Below are 19,728 nucleotides of genomic sequence, written 5' to 3'. Positions count from 1 at the left end.
TGTATTTATTTGGCTGTGCCGGGTCTTAGTTGCGGCATGCGAACTCTTAGTTGCAGCATGTGGGATCTAGTTCCCTGACCAGGGATCGAACCCAGGCCCCCTGCATTGGGAACACGGAGTCTTAGCCACTGGACCACCAGGGAAGTCCTGGAAGGTGGATTCTTTACCACTGGACCACAGGGTATGTCCCTCAGTGTCACTTTTAAAAGGATACTGTCTAACTGTCGTGCATTTGAAGGAGAGTGGTCAATCCGTATGGGGTCTGGAAATCCTGTGGCTGTTAACACTTAAAGAACTGGGCGTGTTTGTCTTCCAACAGCAGATTCCAAGGGAGTAAGTTTCTTCTAATACCTGAAGAGCTGTCAAATACCAAAATGAGGATTCTCATTTTATACAGTTGTAGAAGGGAGATTTTAGGGAGGCAGATTTTTTTCCAGTAAATAAGGGAGACTTTTTTTTTTTTTTTTTGGCTGCATGGCTTTCAGGATCTTAGTTCCCTGACCAGGGATTGAACCTGCGACCCCTGCAGTGGAAGAGCAGAGTCTTTTATATTTATTTATTTGTTATTTTTTTTTGGCTGCATTGGGTCTTCGTTGCTACATGCAGGCTTTCTCTAGTTGCGGCCAGCAGGAGCTACTCTTCATTGCGGTGTGAGGGCTTCTCATTGCAGTGGCTTCTCTTGTTGCAGAGCATGGGCTCTAGGTGCGCGGGCTTCAGTCGTTGTGGTACGTGGGCTCAGTAGTCGTGGCACACGGGCTCTAGAGCGCAGGCTCAGTAGTTGTGGCGCACGGGGTGAGTTGCTCCGCGGATCTTCCCGGCCCAGGGATCGAATCCATGTCCCCTGCATTGTCAGGCAGATTCTAACCACTGCGCCACAGGGAAGTCCCAGAAGAGCAGTCTTAACCACTGGACCTCCAGCGAAGTCCCCTAAGGGAGACTCTTCTAACAATCCACATAATCAAAGATGGGATTGGGCACCAAACAGCATCTCCCAGTGGCATTGGGAGGAGGTAACAGAGCTGCCTGCAGAGTTCAAATGCAGCACCCTGGTGTGGCCACTTCTGGCCTCTTCCAGGAACCTGCCTGCAACTCCCCCAAACTCACAGCCTCTTGGAGGCAGAAGACGGTCAGGTTCCATGGGGTCTGCCTCCCCCTTCATGCTGTCTCTTCTCGGGGCCAGGTCTCTAGAGAATTCCCCCCTCCCATTTCCCAGCATTCCCATCCTCCGGTCTTGCTTTATTTTTCTTCCTAACCCTTGCCCTGATGGAAACATTGTTACCTGGTGAGTCATTTCCTTCTCTTTGTCCCTTCTAGTGGGGCCAGAGAGGACTTTCAAACGTGGTCACTGGGGCGTTCAGAGCACAGACCAGTGACTGGCACACAGCAGGCCGGCCATATTTGTTCAATGAAGTAATGGTTCTCAAAGGATACAGAGCACAGGGTTCAGATAACCTTGAGGGAAGAAATTTCAGCAATATTAAAAGTTAATTGTGGGACAAGCCACAACTACGGAGCCCGCATACCACAACTACTGAAGCTTACGTGCCTAGAGCCCATGCTCCGCAACAAGAGAAGCCCCCACTGGCCGCAACTAGAGAAAGCCCCCACTCAGCAACAAAGACCCAACGCAGCCAAATTAAATAAAAATAAATAAATAAATGAAGAATTGTTTAAAAAAAAAAGTTAATTGTGGGACTTCCCTGGTGGTTCAGTAACTAAGGTTCTGCACTCCCAATGCAGGAGGCCGGGTTGGATCCCTGGTCAGGGAACTAGATCCCACATGCCACAACTAAAGTTCCCGCACGGCACAACAAAGACCCCATATGCCACAACTAAGACGCGGTGCAGCCAAATAAATAAAAATTTTAAAAACAGTTAATTGTGAGACATCCATTGATAGAGGAATGGATAAACGAAATGTGGTATACACACACAATGAAATATTATTCAGCCTTCAAAAGGAAGGAAATTATGCCAGCTGCAACAGGGATGAAACTTCAGGGCATATGCCAGTCACAAACAAATATTGTATGATTCCACTTCTAACGGGTCCCTAGAGTAGTCAAATTCAGAGACAGAAAGTAAAATTGTGGGTGGGAGGGGGATGAGGAATTATTGTTTGATGAGTACAGAGTGTCAGTTTTAGGAGATGAAAAAGCTATGGAGGCGGATGGTGGTGATGGATACACAACAGTGGGAAATGTGCTTAATGCCACTGTACACTTAAAACTGGTTAAGATGGTAAACTTTGATATTGTATTTTACCACAATAAAAAAATTGTGGGTAATCGGGTGAACGTGGTCTTCCTAAAGGAAGGGTAGAAAATAGTTGCAAATAAAGGCTGCTAATAGCATATGAAGATGCCAACTGATCAGAGGTTGCTTCATCTGGCTAGAACTCGAATGACTTTAAGAATGCTTCAACAGGGCCGCCCTCTGGGAAGAGGGAAGAACAGCGAGGAAAGCGACTTGTTTGGTTCCGCGTGGTTTTCCTTACAAGACCCCTCCCAGAAGTGGCCGGTTGACACCGGGTCACCTCCGTAGGCCCCGCCCTCTTATAGGCCCCGCCCTCTTATAGGCCCCGCCCCGTCTCACCCCTCCTCCTGGACCCGCCCTCTTTCTGGACCCGCCTCCTCCGCCCCGCCCCGGCGGAGAGCGAAGAGGAAGCGCGGGTGACTCTGCAGACGCCGCGTTTGGAAAGGTGTGAAGGGGGCGGGGAGCACAGGTCGCCCCCAACCCGCCCTCCCTCCCCGCCCCGCCCCCGCCCCGCCCCCGCCCGGCCCGCCGCCCGGCCCGCCGCCCTGGCCTGCGCAGGCCCGCGGCCACTCGCTCCTGAGCGCCGGCTCGGGGCTCCACTGCTCTGGCCTGGGGGCGGGGCCGGCGCGCGGCGTCATGCATATGCATGAGCAGCGCGGCGGCTCCATTGTGCCCTCGGAGCGGGCGGCGGCGAGATGGCGCGGACCGCGGCGGCCCCGGGGCGGCGGGCGGCGCTGAGGGCGGGCTGAGCGCATGGAGCGGCGCGGACCGTGGGCCGCGGCGGCGAGGGGCCTGGCCGGGCCGCTTGGAGGTGAGCGGACCGGGCGGGCAGGTGCGGGCGGCGGGGGCGGCAGGTGCGGCAGGTGCGGGCGGCGGCAGGTGCGGCGTCCCCGGGCCCGGCTCTGCAGCGCCTCGGCGGGGCCCCGGCGGGGCTGGAGCCGGCCCTGCCGCCCACCTGCCGCACCTGCCGCGCGTGCGTCGTGGTCTTGGGCCGACTGGCCCCGTGCGCGCCGAGGCGACCCTTCACCTGAGCCTTTGTTGGGGCTGGCCGGAATCCGGCCGAGCACCCGAGGGGTCTGGGACAAGAGGCTGACCCGGGCCCTCGCCCAAGCTGGTCCCGCTGCCTCTTCTCCGCGGTGTGGCCTGAAAGCTCACCTTTCGGGCCCCTCCGGGCCGCGCGCGCCGCCGGCACGCGGATGTAAGGTCCGCGGAGATAGGCTCTGGGGCTGGCGACCCTGACCTTCCAGCCCCCAGCCGTGCTTTTGGTGGAGATACCCTGTTCCCAACAGGACATATTGAAGTCAGGCGGGAGGGTGTCCTGCCCCCCGGCGTGTCTTGCCTTAGCCTCCCGCATCTGTTCCCCGCTGCCCTGTACCCCCCACCGCGCTACCCTGCTACCCCTGTCCTGCTCTTCCGGACCTTCCCCACCTCCCCCCTGACCTGCTCTCCTACAGCCTGCTCCCCATACGCTCTTCGCGGTAGTTGCAGAATATCCATGGTGATGTCTTTAAGTCCTTCGTATAATATTATCTCAGAAGATTTCACAGGGAAATACACAGAACATGTGACTCGATCTGTAAGACAGTTGATAGGGCGAACACAGACTCACCCACCAAATCCTCTCATACTAGAACCAGAGAGCTTCCGTTGAAGAAGCTTGAGAGAGGTAACAGGATAAGTGAAGGAATCTCAGCCTCACCCCGTGAGTACTGGCCTTGGGGACTTGTCACACCCAGAGGGTGGCTCTTGGCTGGGAAGAGAAAGGTGAGATGATGAATGACAGATTCAGAGCCACTCGTGAAAGACTGGTAGGGTATGCCCGGGGAGGATTCCTGATCATTGGATTGATCGCCAAGGGCAGCCAGGCCTCCCCATGGAGTGTCCACTAGCGCTTGGGTCCAGGATGGGATCGGGGGCTGATGACTTAAAGGTGGTCACGTGTTCTCCCTTTTCCTAGTCCTAGAGTGGCCACCACGTACCTATTTTACACATTGTAAACTGAGGCCCAGAAGAGTGCAACCCTTCAACTGTTCTCTGAAATGACCCACACCTGGGACATTCAGAAATGCTCATTCCTGGGCATTTTGGATGAACTCTTTTTTTTAATTTATTTATTTTATTTATTTTGGCTGTGTTGGGTCTTCGTTGCTGAGTGTGGGCTTTCTCTAGTTGCAGCAAGCGGGGGCTACTCTTCATTGCAGTATGCGGGCTTCTCATTGCGGTGGCTTCTCTCGCTGTGCAGCACGGGCTCTAGGCGCGCCAGCTTCAGTAGTTGCAGCACGCGGGCTCAGTAGTTGTGGCGCACGGGCTTCGTTGCTCTGCGGCATGTGGGATCTTCCCGGACCAGGGCTCGACCCGTGTCCCCTGCATTGGCAGGAGGATTCGCAACCACTGTGCCACCAGGGAAGCCCCTGGATGAACTCTTAACACTTATGCTAGTCAGTGTGTGGTCTCCCAAGTAGAGGGGCGGGACTTTGAGCCACTGGAGCATGTGAGCCCCCCACATGGTGTCCTGCGATGCTCGAGCTATCATTCTCCGTTCTCTGAGCGTGTCTGGTGTTCCCCTGGCTGGGGCCCGTCACTGGAACCTTGGGAACTGTGGGCCCCCTGCTGCGGGGGGAGGCAGCGAGTCCCTGCCCTCCTGGGGTCGGGTGGTGTGTCGCGGGGCCTGCTGCTCCTGGGTGACTAGGCCGGGGTAACGGAGCGGAGGTAGAAGAGGGCGGACCCATGTTAATTAATGTCTGCCTTTGGAGACTGTGGTGCAGGCGCTGTGAGGTCCTGGGGAAGAAGGGTCTGGGTAGTGAGCTGTCTGTAGCTCTTTTTCGGGAGGAAGATGTAATCTGACCCCCAGAAAACCCTGTGGCCTTCTAGACTGACCTCAAGCCAGGACGTTCTGCCGAGGTCCTGGCTTCCAGCGAGTGTCCGTGTACAGGGAGAGCCCCCAGCCGGCAGGAAGCACACACACCCAAGCTCTTTCTTACCTCTGCCTCTGAGGCCAGGAGGTGGGAGGAGGGTCTGTGCTCACAGCATGCCTCTCCCTTTGTCAGGAGCAGAGGGTCACGGGGTCCCTGACCTGGAGAGTTTGGGGCTTCTCAGGGAGGAGACCAGACTTGGTTCAGGAGCTTGGCAGGAAGTCAGGAAGTCACTGCCCCCGCACAGAGAGCTCAGGGGGAACTGGAAATGTCTGTGGTCTCGTCCACAGCCGTGGGGCTGGAATTCCCCAGAGTCACGTGATGTAGGAAGCTGCCCTGGGCCCCAGGCCAGCACCCTCCACGGCCCCCCCCCCCCCCCCCGCCCTGCACCTGCCCTGTCCCCCTCCTCCCCAGCTCCCCTGGGCTCTCAGATTGTGGTCCGAGTACCAGCAGCGGCAGCACCTGCAGACTTGTTAGAAATGCACGTCTTAGGCCCCACCCCACCCTGCGAACTCAGAGTGGGGCTGAGCAGTCCTAGATTCCGGCGTGCTCCACCTGCCCTGAGGCTCTGACCCAGGCCGGGGTGGGGGGAGTGGGCTGTCTTCCCGTCTTCCTCCTGCTTTTCCCTGTCCTTTGCTTCTGGGACAGCAGAGTGGGCCTGGCCAATCCAACCAGCTTTGGGAAAGGATTGCCCTGGGCATCTCTGTGGGGAGAGAGAGCTAGTCGCGGTTGTACATTAAGTAAATTTTTATTTTGAGAGAATTATAGATTTATAAGCAGTTATAAGAAATAACACAAAGAGCTCTGTATCCTTTACTGGCTTTCCCTAGTGGTAACATCTTGCAAAACTGTAGCACAGTATCACAGGAGGGTACTAACTCCATCAATACAGTTGAGATACATGTATTTCCATCCCCACCTTCTTATATTCCCACTCGCTTCCCTTCTCCCCACGTTTAACCCCTGGCAACCACCAGTGTGCTCTCCATTTCTGTAATTTCGTCATTTCGAGGATGTTATATAAAGGGAATCATACAGTGTGTAACCTTTGGGGACTGGCTTTTTCCACACATCATGATTCTCTGGAGATTCCTGCAGGTTGGTGCCTGTATCAGTAGCTCTTCCTTTTTATGCTTCCAGGCTCACAGTTGGTTAACTCTTCACCGCTAAGGGACATCTGGGTTTCCATTCTTTGGCTATTAGGAATAAAACTGCTGTAAACATTCACGTCCAGATTTTTATGTTTACACTTCTCTGAGATACATGTTCAGGAGTGCAGTTGCTGGGTTGTATAGTGGCTGCATGCTTAGTTTTATAAGAAACTACCGAATCGTTTTTCAGAGTGGTTGTACCATTTTATATTCCCACCAGCCATGCACGAGAGATCCAGTTTCTCCTAGCCAGCATTTGGTGGTATCACTATTTCTTATTTTAGCCATGGTGATAGGTGTGTAGTGATACCTCGATGTGGTTTTAATTTGCATTTCTCTGATGGCCAGTGATGTTGAACATCTTTTCATGTGCTTATTTGCCGTCTGTATTTCTTCTTTGGTGAAATGTCTTTTCGTGTCTTTTGCCTGTTTTCTCATTTTTTTTAGCTTTCGCATTTTGAGAATTCTTTATGTACTCTAGATACTAGTCTTTTGTCAGATACGTGGCTTGCAGATACTTCTTCCAGTCTATAGCTTGTGTTTTCACCCTCTTAGCAGGGTCTTTCACAGAACAAAAGTTTCCAGTTTTTCCTTTTATGGATCATGCTTTTGGTGTCAAATCTAAGAAAGTTCTTACGGTTTTGTGCCGTACATTTAAATCTGTGACCCACTTCGAGTTAGTTTCTGTATAAGATGTGAAGTTTAGGGGTTTTTTGTTTTGTTTTGTTTTTGTCTTTTGCTTGTGAATGTCCAATAGCTCCAGCACATTTGTTGAAAATGCTGTCCTTCCCCCAGTGCATACTTTTTGCACCTTTGTCAGAAACTCTGTCTGGGTCTGTCTTGGGCTCTCTAGTTTGTCCCGTTGACCTGTGTGTCTGTCCCTCTGCCAATACCACAGTCTAGAGCAGCCCGCCTATATTCTAAGTCCTGAAAGCGCTGCGTGTTGCTCCAGGCCCCGCTCAGCAGGTTTAGGGGGCGTTTCTGGCTGTCAGCAGCGCTCCCCACCCCCAGCCTCCCACTGCAGTGTCACCAACCTGGGGGTTGTCCTCGCTGGGGACAGCCAGCCTTCCCTTGCCTGGCTCAGTGATTCTGGCTCCGAGGGCTGAGTCCAGGGGCCCCTGAGCCCTCTGGAGCCACCAGCCTCCTGCTTTCTTGGCCTTTGCTTCCTGGTTGGCATGTGGTCTGGGGCCCGACTCCTCTGGGAGGGGCGTCAGGAAGGAGAGCAGGGCCAGGCGTGAGGTGGGCAGGCACGCCAGCTGCCTCACTCCTCTTGTCTGACCGGTCCATCACCTTCCCTCCCAGCCCTGGCTCTGCTGCGATTCTGGGAACCACTCACCCCAGTGCTCTGTGGGAGGCCTTGGGCCCAAGTCACAGCCCCCACTGTATCCCCCACCTGCGCTGGGGCCCTGGTCAGGGACTCGGCCCCCGCGTGCCGCCTTCAGGACTGTATTTGCAGAGGACATGACGATATAATCCTGCCTCGCTTGGGCTGCCCTGACGGTGAGGTCTTGGTCAGCGCTCAGGAATGCGAGCCTTGGGGTTGGGTGGGTGGCACTGTGAGTGCTGAGGCGGTGGGATTGAGCCACCAGAAGTTAGCTTGCCCAGGTGGTGTGTGCGTGCGCGTGAGGCCTTGCAGCCCCTAGAAGGCAGTGGTGCTCTAGGTTGGAACCTCGACCCAGAGAAGACTGACAGGGGCGTCCCCGGAGACCCCCAGACAGCCACAGCCAGCATGCCTCTGTGGTTAGGCTGGGTGGAGGTGCGCGTGAGAGGTGGCCCTGGCGGTGCCAGCAAGGGCCCTCGGCCTGGTTGGTGGAGGGTTTGCTTGTGGACGTGTCGGAGGCGTTGGCAGCCAGGAGGAGCAGCCGGCTGCAGCCTTGCTCGTTTTCTGAGGTGCTAAGGGGAAGAGAGCCAGCCCCACAGAGTGGGAGGAAGCGGTGCCCCATCCCGGCACGGGCTCACAGGTTCCATGCGTGTCCCCCGGCCATGGCTGCTGTGTCCCCACTGGCCCCTTGCCATGTCTGTTGGGTGCCCACCAACCCTCCACCCTTTGCGCTGTGTGTGCGTCCCCACCTTGTTGGGAGCTCACCGTGAGGGTCACCGCGATCTGTGGGGGTCAGTCTTCCCGCCTTGCCCCTGTGTGCACGCCGCCCTTCTGCTGCTCTGGGGAGAAGCCCTGGGGCTGAGGGGCTGCCAGCCAGGGATGGGCTGCTGGCTCCACACCTAGTTCCGGCCCCTGCCTGGCCCCAGGCTGCAGGTTAGCTGACCTGGTGCCGCACCCCCACCCCCACCCCCACCTCCGGCATGCAGAGGCCCCTCCCCATAGTGGGCAGGCCCCAGACCCTGAGCAGGTGATGCCTGCTGTCTGGCACTCCTAGGCCTCTGGCCTTGTCCTCCCCGCCCCCCTCTCGGGTGGGGTGGAGGCAGGGGATTCTGGCAGCTGGGTTCTGCATGTCCCCTGGCTTTTATGCGTATCCAGGCTTTCGTGTGGGGGAGGGAGAACGTGGAAAGTTTGGGGGATCAGAAAGTCTGCTTCCAGAACCATTCCGGGGGCTCCAGGTGGCAGGGCCCGGTCAGAAAGGGTCAGTGCTGGCTTCCGGGCTGGGGCTGGGGAGGGCAGAGATCTGCCAGGGTGGGCAGCGCGGGTAGGGCCAATGCTGGGCTTCCCTGAGCCCCCTGAGCGGGCCCCCGGGTCCCCGTCTCACCTGCCCTACCCTTCATCGGTTGGAGCAGAGGAAGGACGGGGCTTGGTGCTGATAGGGGTCTCCCGGCAGCATCTCCACTGACTTCCTTCCCTCCTGTCCCAGCAGCCAGAGCATCTGAGTCGCACGTAAGCACCAGTGAGGGCTGCTTCCTGCCACCCACAGACCTGGCCTTTAGGCTGCTCCCAAGCCAATGAACCCCATGAACCCCATGAAACCCGCCCTGCCCCCCGCGCCACACGGGTGAGTGGGGTCTCCTGCTGCCCTCCCCGCTCGGGCCCCAGGACACGGGTGGGTGGTAGAGCGGGACCCCTCTGCTCCCAACCTTCGCTTCTTCCCAGGCGGGGTTCTAGGCACCTGCGGCCTCCTGACCGAGCCTCCCCGCCTGCCCCTCTCCTTATAGTGATGGTCCATTCGCCTATGAGGCGGTGCCTTGGCAACAGAGTGCCACTCAGCCAGCAGGATCGCTGTCCGTGGTCACAACCGTGTGGGGAGTCGGCAACGCGGCGCAGAGCCAGGTGAGCCCACACCTGGGCCCCGCCCCGAGGGGCGCCAGAGCCCCCCTCAGATCTCGGAGAAGTGGAGCCAGGGCTTCCTGAGTCTCCCACGTCCTCAGAGACCAGTTCTTCCACACGTGGCATGGGATCTCCTCCTCCTGTCTTCACCTGGCCTCCACACCCCACCTGTGAGCAGCTGCCCCCCCACTGGACCACCCTCCCCTCTGCCCCCACCTCCACCTCCTCACCTGCCCAGCCTCTCCTTTCCAGCACTTTAGAACCACGGCATGAAGCAACTTGTTTGGATGGTGTCCTTTGGTGATTCTTGCTTCCTTGTAGGTTTTGGGGAACCCTATGGGCCCCGCAGGGAGCCCCCCCGGCAGCTCCATGATGCCCGGCATGGCAGGCGGCAGCTCTGCCCTGAACTCCCCGCAGTGCCTGGGACAGCAGGCGTTCGGTGAGGGCGGTGCCAACAAGGGCTACGTGCAGCAAGGGGTGTATGGCCGCGGGGGCTACCCCGGGGGCCCCGGCTTCACCGCTGGGTAAGCAGGACCGCTCCCCTGGCAGGCGTGCTAGGAGCCCTCTGGGGGCGACGCTGCTAACTTGCTGGGCGCCTGGGAGCTGTGTGACACTGATGTGTTGAACGTTGCATCTCTGCGGCTCCTGCCGGCTCCCAAGCTAACGAGGGGGGTGTGTGGGAAAGAATGGGGCTCCCCTCGGGTGCCGTGTACCCCCCGGGAGATGGCAGGGGAGCGCCTCTGAGCTGAGCCGTCTATTACAGGTATGCGGGCGGCCCAGGGGGGCCGGGGGGCCTGGGCCTTCCCTCACACGCCGCACGGCCCTCCACCGACTTCACTCAAGCAGCGGCGGCTGCTGCCGTGGCTGCTGCTGCCGCCACGGCCACGGCCACGGCCACGGCCACCGTGGCCGCCCTCCAGGAGAAGCAGAGCCAGGAGCTGAGCCAGTACGGAGCGGTGAGGCCCCACAGCTCCTCCTGTGCGGCCCGTGTGCGTTGGTGCAGAAGGCAGGGTCTTGTCAGGCAGCCAGGATTGAGGCCCTGGGGACACGCACGCTGTGTGCCAGGGCCGATGAAGATGAGGCGGGAAAGGAGTAGGGAGCTGAGGGGAGAGAACCCAGGCCGGGGGTGGGGCGAGGGGGAGCCCGCCTGCAGGGGGTGGGCACAAGGCTGGCGCCCACAGCGGTGGGTAAGGCCTGGATGGTTCCTCTCTTCTTTTCCCAGATGGGGGCCGGACAGTCTTTTAACAGCCAGTTCCTGCAGCACGGCGGTCCCCGGGGGCCCAGTGTCCCCAGCAGCATGAACCCTGCCAGCGTGGGAGGGCTAATGGGCCCCTCCGGCATGAGCCCCATTGGCATGAACCCCACCCGGGCAGCGGGCCTAGCGCCCCTATATGCAGGGCAGCGCCTGCCCCAGCACGGGTACCCTGGGCCCCCCCAGGCCCAGCCCCTGCCCCGACAGGGCGTCAAGAGAGCCTACTCCAGTGAGGTGAGTGGTCAGGCCCCCCACCCCGAGTGCCCTCAGAGCCGTTGTGTGGAGGGAGAGTCGGCTGTGCCTGACAGGGTGGGTACCGCCCTCCCTCCCCGGGAACGGGCTTCCCCAGCACCTCTTCTCCTGGCCATTTTGCCTCTTTCCTCCTTCAGGTGTATCCTGGGCAGCAGTACCTGCCAGGAGGCCAGTACACGCCCGCCGCCACCCAGTACGCGCCTGGCCCCGGGCAGCCCCCCACCCCGTCCTCCTACCCTGGGCACAGGCTGCCCCTGCAGCAGGGTGCGGGCCAGTCCCTGTCCACCCCCAGCCCCGCGGGACTGCACTACAAGGTAGGGCCGCTTCTCCCGGGCCTCTGCAGCCCCTGCTGGCCCACGCCAAGCCCTGTGGGACACAGGCGGACCTTGAGGCAGCCGGGGCTGGCGAGTGGGCTCGCGTGTGCTTGGGTGGCCGAGCAACCAGGAGCTTCCCGGGGGCCCTGATCAGCGTAGGGCAGCTCCCAGGAGGGGAGTCCAGGTACGAAAGGCCCCTCTGTGAGATTCAGTGTATGGAGCAGCAGGCAGGCACCCACGCCACCTGCGTGTCCTTCAGGGACAGTGTCCCCATCCCCTCTGCTTGCTGCAGAGAAGCCCAGCAAGGGGACAGGCCAGAGGGGCCAGGAGCTCTTGAGGGGAGGGGCCCGAGCGATAAGAGTGCCGCTGGAGGGCAGACAGGAGGTGTGTGTACCTGTGCCTTTCAGCCTGTCTGTGGCTTCCTCGTAAACCGCTCTGACGCGTGGGGTCAGCTCTTTTTCTGTAGTGGCCATTCTTAACATTGTGAAATCAGCACGTGCTCCCTGTAGATTATTTAGAAGACACAAAAAGTGTATAAAGAAGAAAGAAGCCAACACCCGTGTGTGTGGTGGGCCCCCCTGTCCCCAGCCCTCTCCTAGGGTCAAGTCCAGGACCCTGTGAGCGCTCAGGGGCAGGCGGCAGTCCCAGGCAGACGCGATTTTCTCTCCTGCAGCCCGCAGAGCAGTTCAGCGGGCAGGGTGCCCGCTTCAACGGGGGGAGCGCCAGCTACAGCCAGCCCGGCCTGAGTGGGGTATGGGCGGCGGGAGGCCCATGGCGTGGGTGCCTGGAGAGAGGGCGCCCAGGCAGGAGGAGGCGTGGACTCCCTGCCCGTTCCTGGTCTGACCGTTCCCATTGGGCGCTCCAAGAACAAACTCTACCCCTACACCACTCCACCTTGACTGTTTGCTCAACCCCACAGCCCGCCCGTTCCATCCCCGGCTACCCCAGCTCCCCACTGCCAGGGAGCCCCACGCCGCCCATGACCCCCGGCAGCAGCATCCCCTACATGTCCACCAGCCAGGAGGTCAAGTCGCCCTTCCTGCCTGACCTCAAGCCCGGCGTGAGCAGCTTGCACCCGTCACCACCCGGTGAGTGAGGTCTGCTCTCGGGACAGATGGGCAGGGCTCCAGAGAGTCCTGCAGGGACCTTGGCGGGGGCGGGGGGCCTTCACCTTCATTTTCTATTAATGGACCTCTTTGCAAATCCATTTGAAGCATCCATCTCCTCTGTAGGAAAATAGCCATGTGCACAGTTTTGTGTATGGTTTCAGGGGCCCCCTGAAGCCCACTTCTGGTTAAGAACTCCTGCTTTCCGGGAGACCACTGCAGTAGCAGTTGGGGGTCCTAAAACCCTAGCTTGAGCACTAGGGTGACAGCAGGGGCCCGTTCGCACCTCTTCTGCCTCCTACCCCCTCTGAAAGCACCAGAGGCGCCATTTTTTTGGGTTGGTGGGGCATGTTCTCTGGTCATGATTCAGGGATCATTCTCGGGGCTCCTACTGGAGCAGGACAGAATGGCGGGACACCAAGATCTGTTCCTGTTGGAGGTGGAGGCCGAGCCCAGGGTCCCGGGAGAGATGCTGCCCAAGCCCCAGCCCCATGGCAGGGGAGGAGGGGCCACAGCCCCCGCGATGGGGTGGGGGCAGGCCGCTCGGCCTGGTGGCCATCCTGTAGGTGGCCTGCTCACACCGGCATGGCCTGCTTCCAGGCAGTGGCCCCTGTGATGAGCTGCGGCTGACTTTCCCCGTGCGGGACGGGGTGGTCCTGGAGCCCTTCCGCCTGCAGCACAACCTGGCCGTGAGCAATCACGCTTTCCAGCTCCGTGACTCCGTCTACAAGACCCTGATGCTGAGGTGAGTGGGCGCCTGCCCCCAGCTTGCAGCCCCTCGCACCGCCCCCTCGCTCTCAGCATCCATCCTTCCTGTGCAGGCCGGACCTGGAGCTGCAGTTCAAGTGCTACCACCACGAGGACCGGCAGATGAACACCAACTGGCCGGCCTCGGTGCAGGTCAGCGTCAACGCCACCCCGCTCACCATCGAGCGTGGCGACAACAAGACCTCCCACAAGCCCCTCTACCTGAAGCACGTGTGCCAGCCGGGCCGCAACACCATCCAGATCACCGTCACGGCCTGCTGCTGCGTGAGTGCCCTCCGCGGGGCTGGGTTGGGGGCGTCATGGCTAGAGAAAAAGGCACTGGCTCTCCTCCTTCCCATCCTGGGCCTTGTAAGTAAAGGATCTCAAATAAAAATGCCCTTGCTGCTTTCGGGTTAGGTTCAGTGACTAAATTTGATGCTCATGTTAATTATGTAAGGGAAACTAGCTGAGCCTGCCTCTTTCCTGGAGGAAGCTCACAGGGTCCTGAGTCCCAGCTGACCCTGAGTCTTTGTTAAGGAGTCATTCAGGTTCCAGCAGGCTCCGGATCCAGGACTAGAAGAGGCAGGATGCACTTAGGTGCACAGCACTGATCAGCCCGGGTGGGAGGGGGCAGAGGCGGGCAGCCCTGATGCAGTTCTGGGATGTTTTCACTTGGACCAGCGTGGATAAAGGTGGATGCTGTAGGCAGGGCACATTCAGGGGCCTCTCAGATAATTGTGTTCCGACAGAGAGGCCGTGGTTGGTGCAGACACACAGTGAGCTTTCCAGATAGGTGTGGGCCTGGTCCCCTGGGCTCCCCGGGGAGGGGCAACAGGTGGCCTGCCTGTGCGTTAGCCACAAGAGGAGAACGGGCCTGCGCTGTGCCTCCCCGGGCCACGTCCCGCTGACCGGGTCCTCCTGTTGCAGTCCCACCTCTTCGTGCTGCAGCTGGTGCACCGGCCGTCCGTCCGCTCGGTGCTGCAGGGTCTCCTCAAGAAGCGCCTCCTGCCCGCCGAGCACTGCATCACCAAGAGTGAGTGGCCCTTGTGTTCCTCGGCCCCAGGCAGCCGGCCCCATGACAGACAAGGCTGCCTTCTCTGGGGCGGGGGCTGCGTGCCGAGAGCAGCAGTCAGCCCTGGAACGCCCCTCGGAGGTGCTGAGCCAGCAGTGGCCGGGTCCTGCTTGGCGGCCCTCACCCACGTCCTCCTTTCCCCTGTCGATGTCAGTAAAGCGGAACTTCAGCAGCGGCACCATCCCTGGCACCCCTGGGCCCAACGGAGAGGACGGGGTGGAGCAGACGGCCATCAAGGTGTCTCTCAAGTGCCCCATCACCTTCCGCAGGATCCAGCTCCCTGCCCGAGGCCATGACTGTCGCCACATTCAGGTAGGTGGCCACTGCAGAGCTTTGCCAGAACTTCCGTTGCCCTTTAACTGTCTTCAGCGGGAGTGGCCTCTGAGCACCTCGGCTGGCAGGTGACAGGACAGGCTGGCCAGTGGGCAGGTGGCCTGGCTCCCCTGCCTTCTCCCCTCAGACTGGGCTTTTGTTTCTTCTAACATTATTCTAAGCGTAACAGCCGTTTCACTGCGTTCTTGGGGCTCCGATTTTAACGGCATCCTGGATGCAGGGCGCTGTCCTCTCTCCGCCCTGCCCCCAGGAGCAGCGCCTTTGTTTGTCTCTGCAGAAACGCTCTGCGTGAAGACAAGTACGTGCACACACACCCTCCACCCCCCCGCCCACCTTTTGGTTACATAAGCGGTAAACATCGCTCTGCATCATGTTTTTCCTCCACACCACGTCCTGGAAGTCATTCCCTGACTGGGCAAAGCTGCCCAGTTCTTGCTTTGGCCACACGTCATTCCCAGGGAGGGCTGCGTAGGCTGTCCCGTCTCTTACATCTGTTAGGATGATGCTGTGGTAAAAGCCTGGGAGCCGAGCCTCTCACACAGGCAGTAAATAAGCCCCAAGTTCCTGAAACCACAGAGCATGGCCGGGTTGCCCCGGCCCCAGTGTGAGGAACTGTCTCGCCCTTTCTCTGCAGTGCTTTGACCTGGAGTCCTATTTACAGCTCAACTGTGAGCGAGGGACCTGGAGGTGCCCCGTGTGCAAGTGAGTGTGTCAGAGACGGTCCCCACGGCTCTGGGGGCGGGTGGCACTTCCTCTGAGGCTGTTAATGGGCGTTTCCTTCCACAAGCCAGGTGTGGGGCTCACAGCACAGGCTAGGAGGGATGGAGTGGCTCAGGGCAGCGACGTCACGCAGGGTTACCTCACACCGGGGGCTGAGACATGACAGGGCCTGTGCCCGGGAAGAGGTTGGGCCAGCCCTCTGAGCTGTGTGTCCCCTTGGTTTTCTACAGCAAGACGGCATTGCTGGAGGGCCTGGAGGTGGACCAGTACATGCTGGGCATCCTCATTTACATTCAGAAGTGAGTCTCCTTTCCTGCAATCCCAGCATCTTTGGTCAGCAGAGGGCAGCCCTGGGACAGGTGGGGAGATACCCCATGCTGATCCAGCGTGGAGCGGGCTCGACTCCAGGCCGTGGACGGAATCCACATCCGACCCAGGCCCGCAGCCCACAAGCACGTGGAATGTGCTGGGTGGCCACAAGCATTTGATTGGGAGGTCTGCCTAAAAATGGCCCAGGGCCAGGAGAGGCAGCAGGACAGGTGGTGACCAGCCCTGCATGTCCCCGCCCAGCTCTGACTACGAGGAGATCACCATCGACCCCACGTGCAGCTGGAAGCCAGTGCCTGTGAAGCCTGACGTGCACGTCAAGGAGGAGCCGGACGGGCCGGCGTTGAAGCGCTGCCGCACCGTGAGCCCCGCCCACGTGCTCATGCCCAGCGTGATGGAGATGATCGCTGCCCTGGGCCCTGGGGCCGCGCCCTTCGCCCCCCTCCAGCCCCCCTCAGCCCCGGCTGCCGGCGATTACCCCAGCCAGGGTGAGTACAGGGGGCTTGCCCTAGAAACAGACGGCCCTGGGCAAATGATCTGTCCTCTCCCACCAGTCTGCTGCCTGTGGACGTGTCACTCCGAGGGCCGCAAGCCTGGGGGCCTGGTTGGGGACTTGGTGGCATAGGCGCAGCCTCGGCCGAGCCGGCGGGGATGGGCAGCAGGGCCTCCGGCTGCAGCTGCACGTACCTCCCCAGTAGTCTGGAACAAAGGTCTGTGCTGGCACACTTCCATGGACCGGCACCGTCCGACCACGCGTGCGGGAGTGTCTGGGTGCGGTGGGTCCCATTCCTGTCCCCTCGCAGCCTCCTGGCAGTGTCATCAGCCAGCTCCCCCAGCAGCAATGAGAAGAAATGCCCTTTGCCGAATAGCAAGTTCGTAAAGTCAGACGTTCTCTGGGTGAGCTCAGTGAGTCCTGCCCACGCTGTGGCTGGCCTGTTTCCGTGCTCTACCGGCATGAGCCCCCTGGCTCTCCTCTCTCAGCTTCCAGCTTCCTGGGACCCGGGACGTTCCCCGACTCCTTCCCGCCCACCACGCCCAGCACCCCGACCCTTGCTGAGTTCACCCCGGGGCCCCCCCCTGTCTCCTATCAATCCGACATTCCCAGCAGCCTCCTGACACCGGAGAGATCTGCCCCCTGCCTCCCAGGCCAGGTCAGTGCCAAGGCGGGGGGGCTGACGAGCTGTCCACCCGGAGAGCCCCTGGGCCATTTTACTAGGTTCTTCTCTCCTCCTTCAGATGGCACCAGCGGGTCACCTGGACCCGGCCCATAACCCTGGGCCTCCGGGGCTGCACGCCCCCAACCTTGGAGGCCCCCCAGGGCCCCAGCTGCACCATCCAAACCCTCCCCCGGCATCCCGGCAGCCCCTGGGCCCGGTGAATTCGGGTCCCATCGGTGAGCTGGCCTTCAGTGCTGCCACAGGCATGATGGGGCCCCCCGTGTCTGGGGCAGGGGAGGCCCCGGAACCGGGCCTGGACGTGAGTACTGGGCCCCGTGCTGGGGAGCACTTGGAGCCGGGGCTGGGGTGTGGCTTATCTGTCATCCCAGGGTCCACATGCTTCATAGAAGGGAGGACAGTGATACCACCGTGACTTCCAGACGCAGGGAGAGCTGGTCGGGTGACGTCAGCGCTTTTGTTGACGAGTGTGAGGTATCCAGAGTAGCCGTGGGTGATTGTGTCCAGACATGTGGCCTTGGGGACCTGGGTGCCACCGTGGCATGGGCAGAGTCCCCGAGAAGACTTGGCTTGTAGCTGGTGACCCTGGCCTTAGGGTCTGATTTGACCTGTCTGACTCACAGGTGGTATGTGAGCCAGACTCAGTGCAAAAAAGACAGGTGACTGTCTCTTGACCATGGTAAATGAATACAAAGTTCAACGTGAAAAAATGTAGAAAGCACAGCTCAAAGCAGAAAATCCCAGGGAGTGGGATCCCACCTTCTGCATTCGCCCTGTTCACGTCAGGGACCCCTCACGGTCCTGGGTGTCCCATGTTGTCCTTGAACAGCTTGTCACAGGTGATTCCTGGTCACAGAGCAGTCTTTCGCTGGAAGAACCCCTGTGCAGAGCAGGCTGAGGGGCTCCAGTGCCAGCCTGTGTCGGGGTGAGGGGTGTGCCGCATCCCGGCTGGGGACCCAGGCCCAAAGCTGGCGGGTTTGCTTTGTCCTCAGCTGCTCCCAGAACTGACTAACCCTGACGAGCTGCTGTCCTACCTGGGCCCACCCGACCTCCCCACAAACAGCAATGACGACCTGCTCTCTCTCTTCGAGAACAACTGATCCTGTTGACCACCTGGCCGACGGGGACATGCCCGCAGATGTCACACACCCTCCTCTCCAGCCCGGCCCCCCCGACACCAGCGGCCCTCCCCACACGTACACCTGGAGCCGGGACGCGCCCCGACGCCTGGCCCTGGAGGCTGGAGGCGGCCCTGCACTGGCTGGGAGGGGACCCCTGGGTGGTGGTGCTCGCTGGCCCAGTTTGCAGCTGCAGAACTGTTTTGATGAGATCCCCAGCCCCGCCCTTGTCCCTGCCCCGTCCGCACCCCACCCATGCTTGTCCAGCCCTGCCTGGTTCATGCACACCTGCCGCCCCTGGCCCCCCGACCCCTGCCTGCTCTCACCGGCCTGCATCTTGTCCACCGTTGACCTTTTTACTTCAATGACCCCTTGGCCCTGGGCCGGTGAGGAGCGGGGCTGCTCTGTCCCGGGGCCCTGTCTCGCCCAGCCTCCTGTGGCAGGGGCTGGGGGTGTCCCTCCTCCCACCAGAGGCTTCAGGCTGACGCTGGGGGTGGGGCCTCTACAGCACAACAGTGTACCTAGCGTAGAATCGCTGACAGATGTAGGGTGGCTGGGCCTCTGTGCAGCCGGGGCTCCTGCCCTGGCCGTGTGCAGACAGCGGTGGGGGGGGGGGGGGGGCGGCAAGCTCCCTCCTGCTGGAGGCGGGGCTCGGACTCGGCTCCCCCAAGCTCCCCTTCTCTGTGAAAGTGAAGAATTGGTCTCGCTGTGTTTTTTAAAACCACACCTCTCCCGTGTCCACCCTGGGGCCACACCAGGTGGGGGAGGAGCCGCCGCACTGCAGGTGCAGAGCCGAGCTGTGTCCCCTGTCCGCCCGTCTCTATTAAAGGACTCCCTTGTGGTGGACCTGGCGAGTCCCTCCTTCCTGCTCCACCTGCGTCCTGTGCCTGGGCGGGGCTCCCTGCTCCAAGCCAAGGCCCAGCTGTTCGCAACCCCGGGTAAATTTCCTTGTCCCTGGAATTTCCCAAGTTGGCTTTGGCAGGAGAGCTGTTTGGTGAAGTGTCACCAGGGCTGGGAGATGCATCTGCCACCACGTCACTGTGTGGGCTTGCCTCAGGCAGGGAGCCAGCTATGGGGCCAGAGGCCTCAGGAGGGGCCGGACCGAGTGCCTTCGTCTGTGTGCTAGCTGCCTGAGCCTCCCCGTCCAGCAGAAAAGGCTTATGTGTCCCTTGGGGGAGGAGGGAGGGCACCCCCGGACACCTGCCGCGGGGGGAGCGTCCGGTGTGGGCGGGCTCCACGTTGCCCGCTGACATCTTGGAACCCCAGGTGTGGGCCTTCTGTCCCTCTGCAGCCTTGCTTCTGGCTTTTCTGGCTGAGGGAACGGAAGTGGAGAGAGGCTGAGGGAGGAACGGCGCCCCCAGTGCTGCAGAGAGCAAAGAGGCAGGTCCCGGGGTTTGCCCAGAAGCCCAGACCCAGCAGAGCCCACCCCTAGGGGGTGGGGGGCTCCTTTCTGGGGGATGTTAGGCACAGCTGGGAGCGCTGTCCCACTGTGTGGGGCAGCTGTGCACCCTTGGCCTGTGATGTGCTGGGTAGAGTGGAGAGATCGGGAGATGGGCTGCTCGGGCTACACCCACAGAGAGGTCGGGAAAGGTCTGAGCGGCGCCTCAGCCCCGACGTCACCGTGGCCACCTCAAACAGTGAGGGATGAAAGCAAGGTGTGAGAGTTCACGCGGTGTGATGCCCTTTTTATAAAGTGCAACACCAGGTCTGCATTTCATGGGATCCGCACATGTGCAACAGGAAGGAAAGCAAGGCGGTCAACACAGTGCTCCCTGTGGG

The 19,728-nt window shown here is 60.3% G+C and overlaps 1 protein-coding gene across 11 annotated transcripts; it reads left to right on the top strand.

The window, feature by feature from the left end:
• The first annotated feature begins 2,594 nt into the window (after positions 1 to 2,594).
• On the top strand, positions 2,595 to 18,795 carry ZMIZ2 (zinc finger MIZ-type containing 2). Of its 11 annotated transcripts, none has more exons than XM_067745760.1 (19): positions 2,595 to 2,701; positions 9,127 to 9,261; positions 9,422 to 9,536; positions 9,855 to 10,057; positions 10,297 to 10,489; positions 10,756 to 11,019; positions 11,175 to 11,351; positions 12,025 to 12,102; positions 12,271 to 12,439; positions 13,058 to 13,202; positions 13,279 to 13,489; positions 14,132 to 14,237; positions 14,431 to 14,588; positions 15,244 to 15,311; positions 15,560 to 15,628; positions 15,900 to 16,144; positions 16,638 to 16,807; positions 16,893 to 17,132; positions 17,824 to 18,795. In XM_067745760.1, the coding sequence occupies exons 2-19, from the start codon at positions 9,212 to 9,214 to the stop codon at positions 17,929 to 17,931; spliced, it is 2,769 nt and encodes a 922-aa protein (XP_067601861.1). In that variant the 5' UTR covers positions 2,595 to 2,701; positions 9,127 to 9,211; the 3' UTR covers positions 17,932 to 18,795. The 11 variants fall into 11 exon arrangements, 9 of the variants coding, with proteins under 9 accessions (XP_067601861.1, XP_067601863.1, XP_067601869.1 ...); XM_067745762.1 differs by having other exon boundaries at positions 2,685 to 2,701; positions 9,124 to 9,261; XM_067745764.1 differs by lacking the exon at positions 2,595 to 2,701 and adding an exon at positions 2,914 to 3,067 and having other exon boundaries at positions 16,893 to 17,049.
• The last annotated feature ends 933 nt before the right edge of the window (positions 18,796 to 19,728 follow it).

Source organism: Pseudorca crassidens, chromosome 8, assembly GCF_039906515.1.
Source record: "Pseudorca crassidens isolate mPseCra1 chromosome 8, mPseCra1.hap1, whole genome shotgun sequence".
NCBI classification, from domain to species: Eukaryota; Metazoa; Chordata; class Mammalia; order Artiodactyla; family Delphinidae; genus Pseudorca; species Pseudorca crassidens.
The sequence above is the reverse complement of the archived record's forward strand: the minus strand, read 5'-3'. Positions and strand labels throughout refer to the sequence as shown.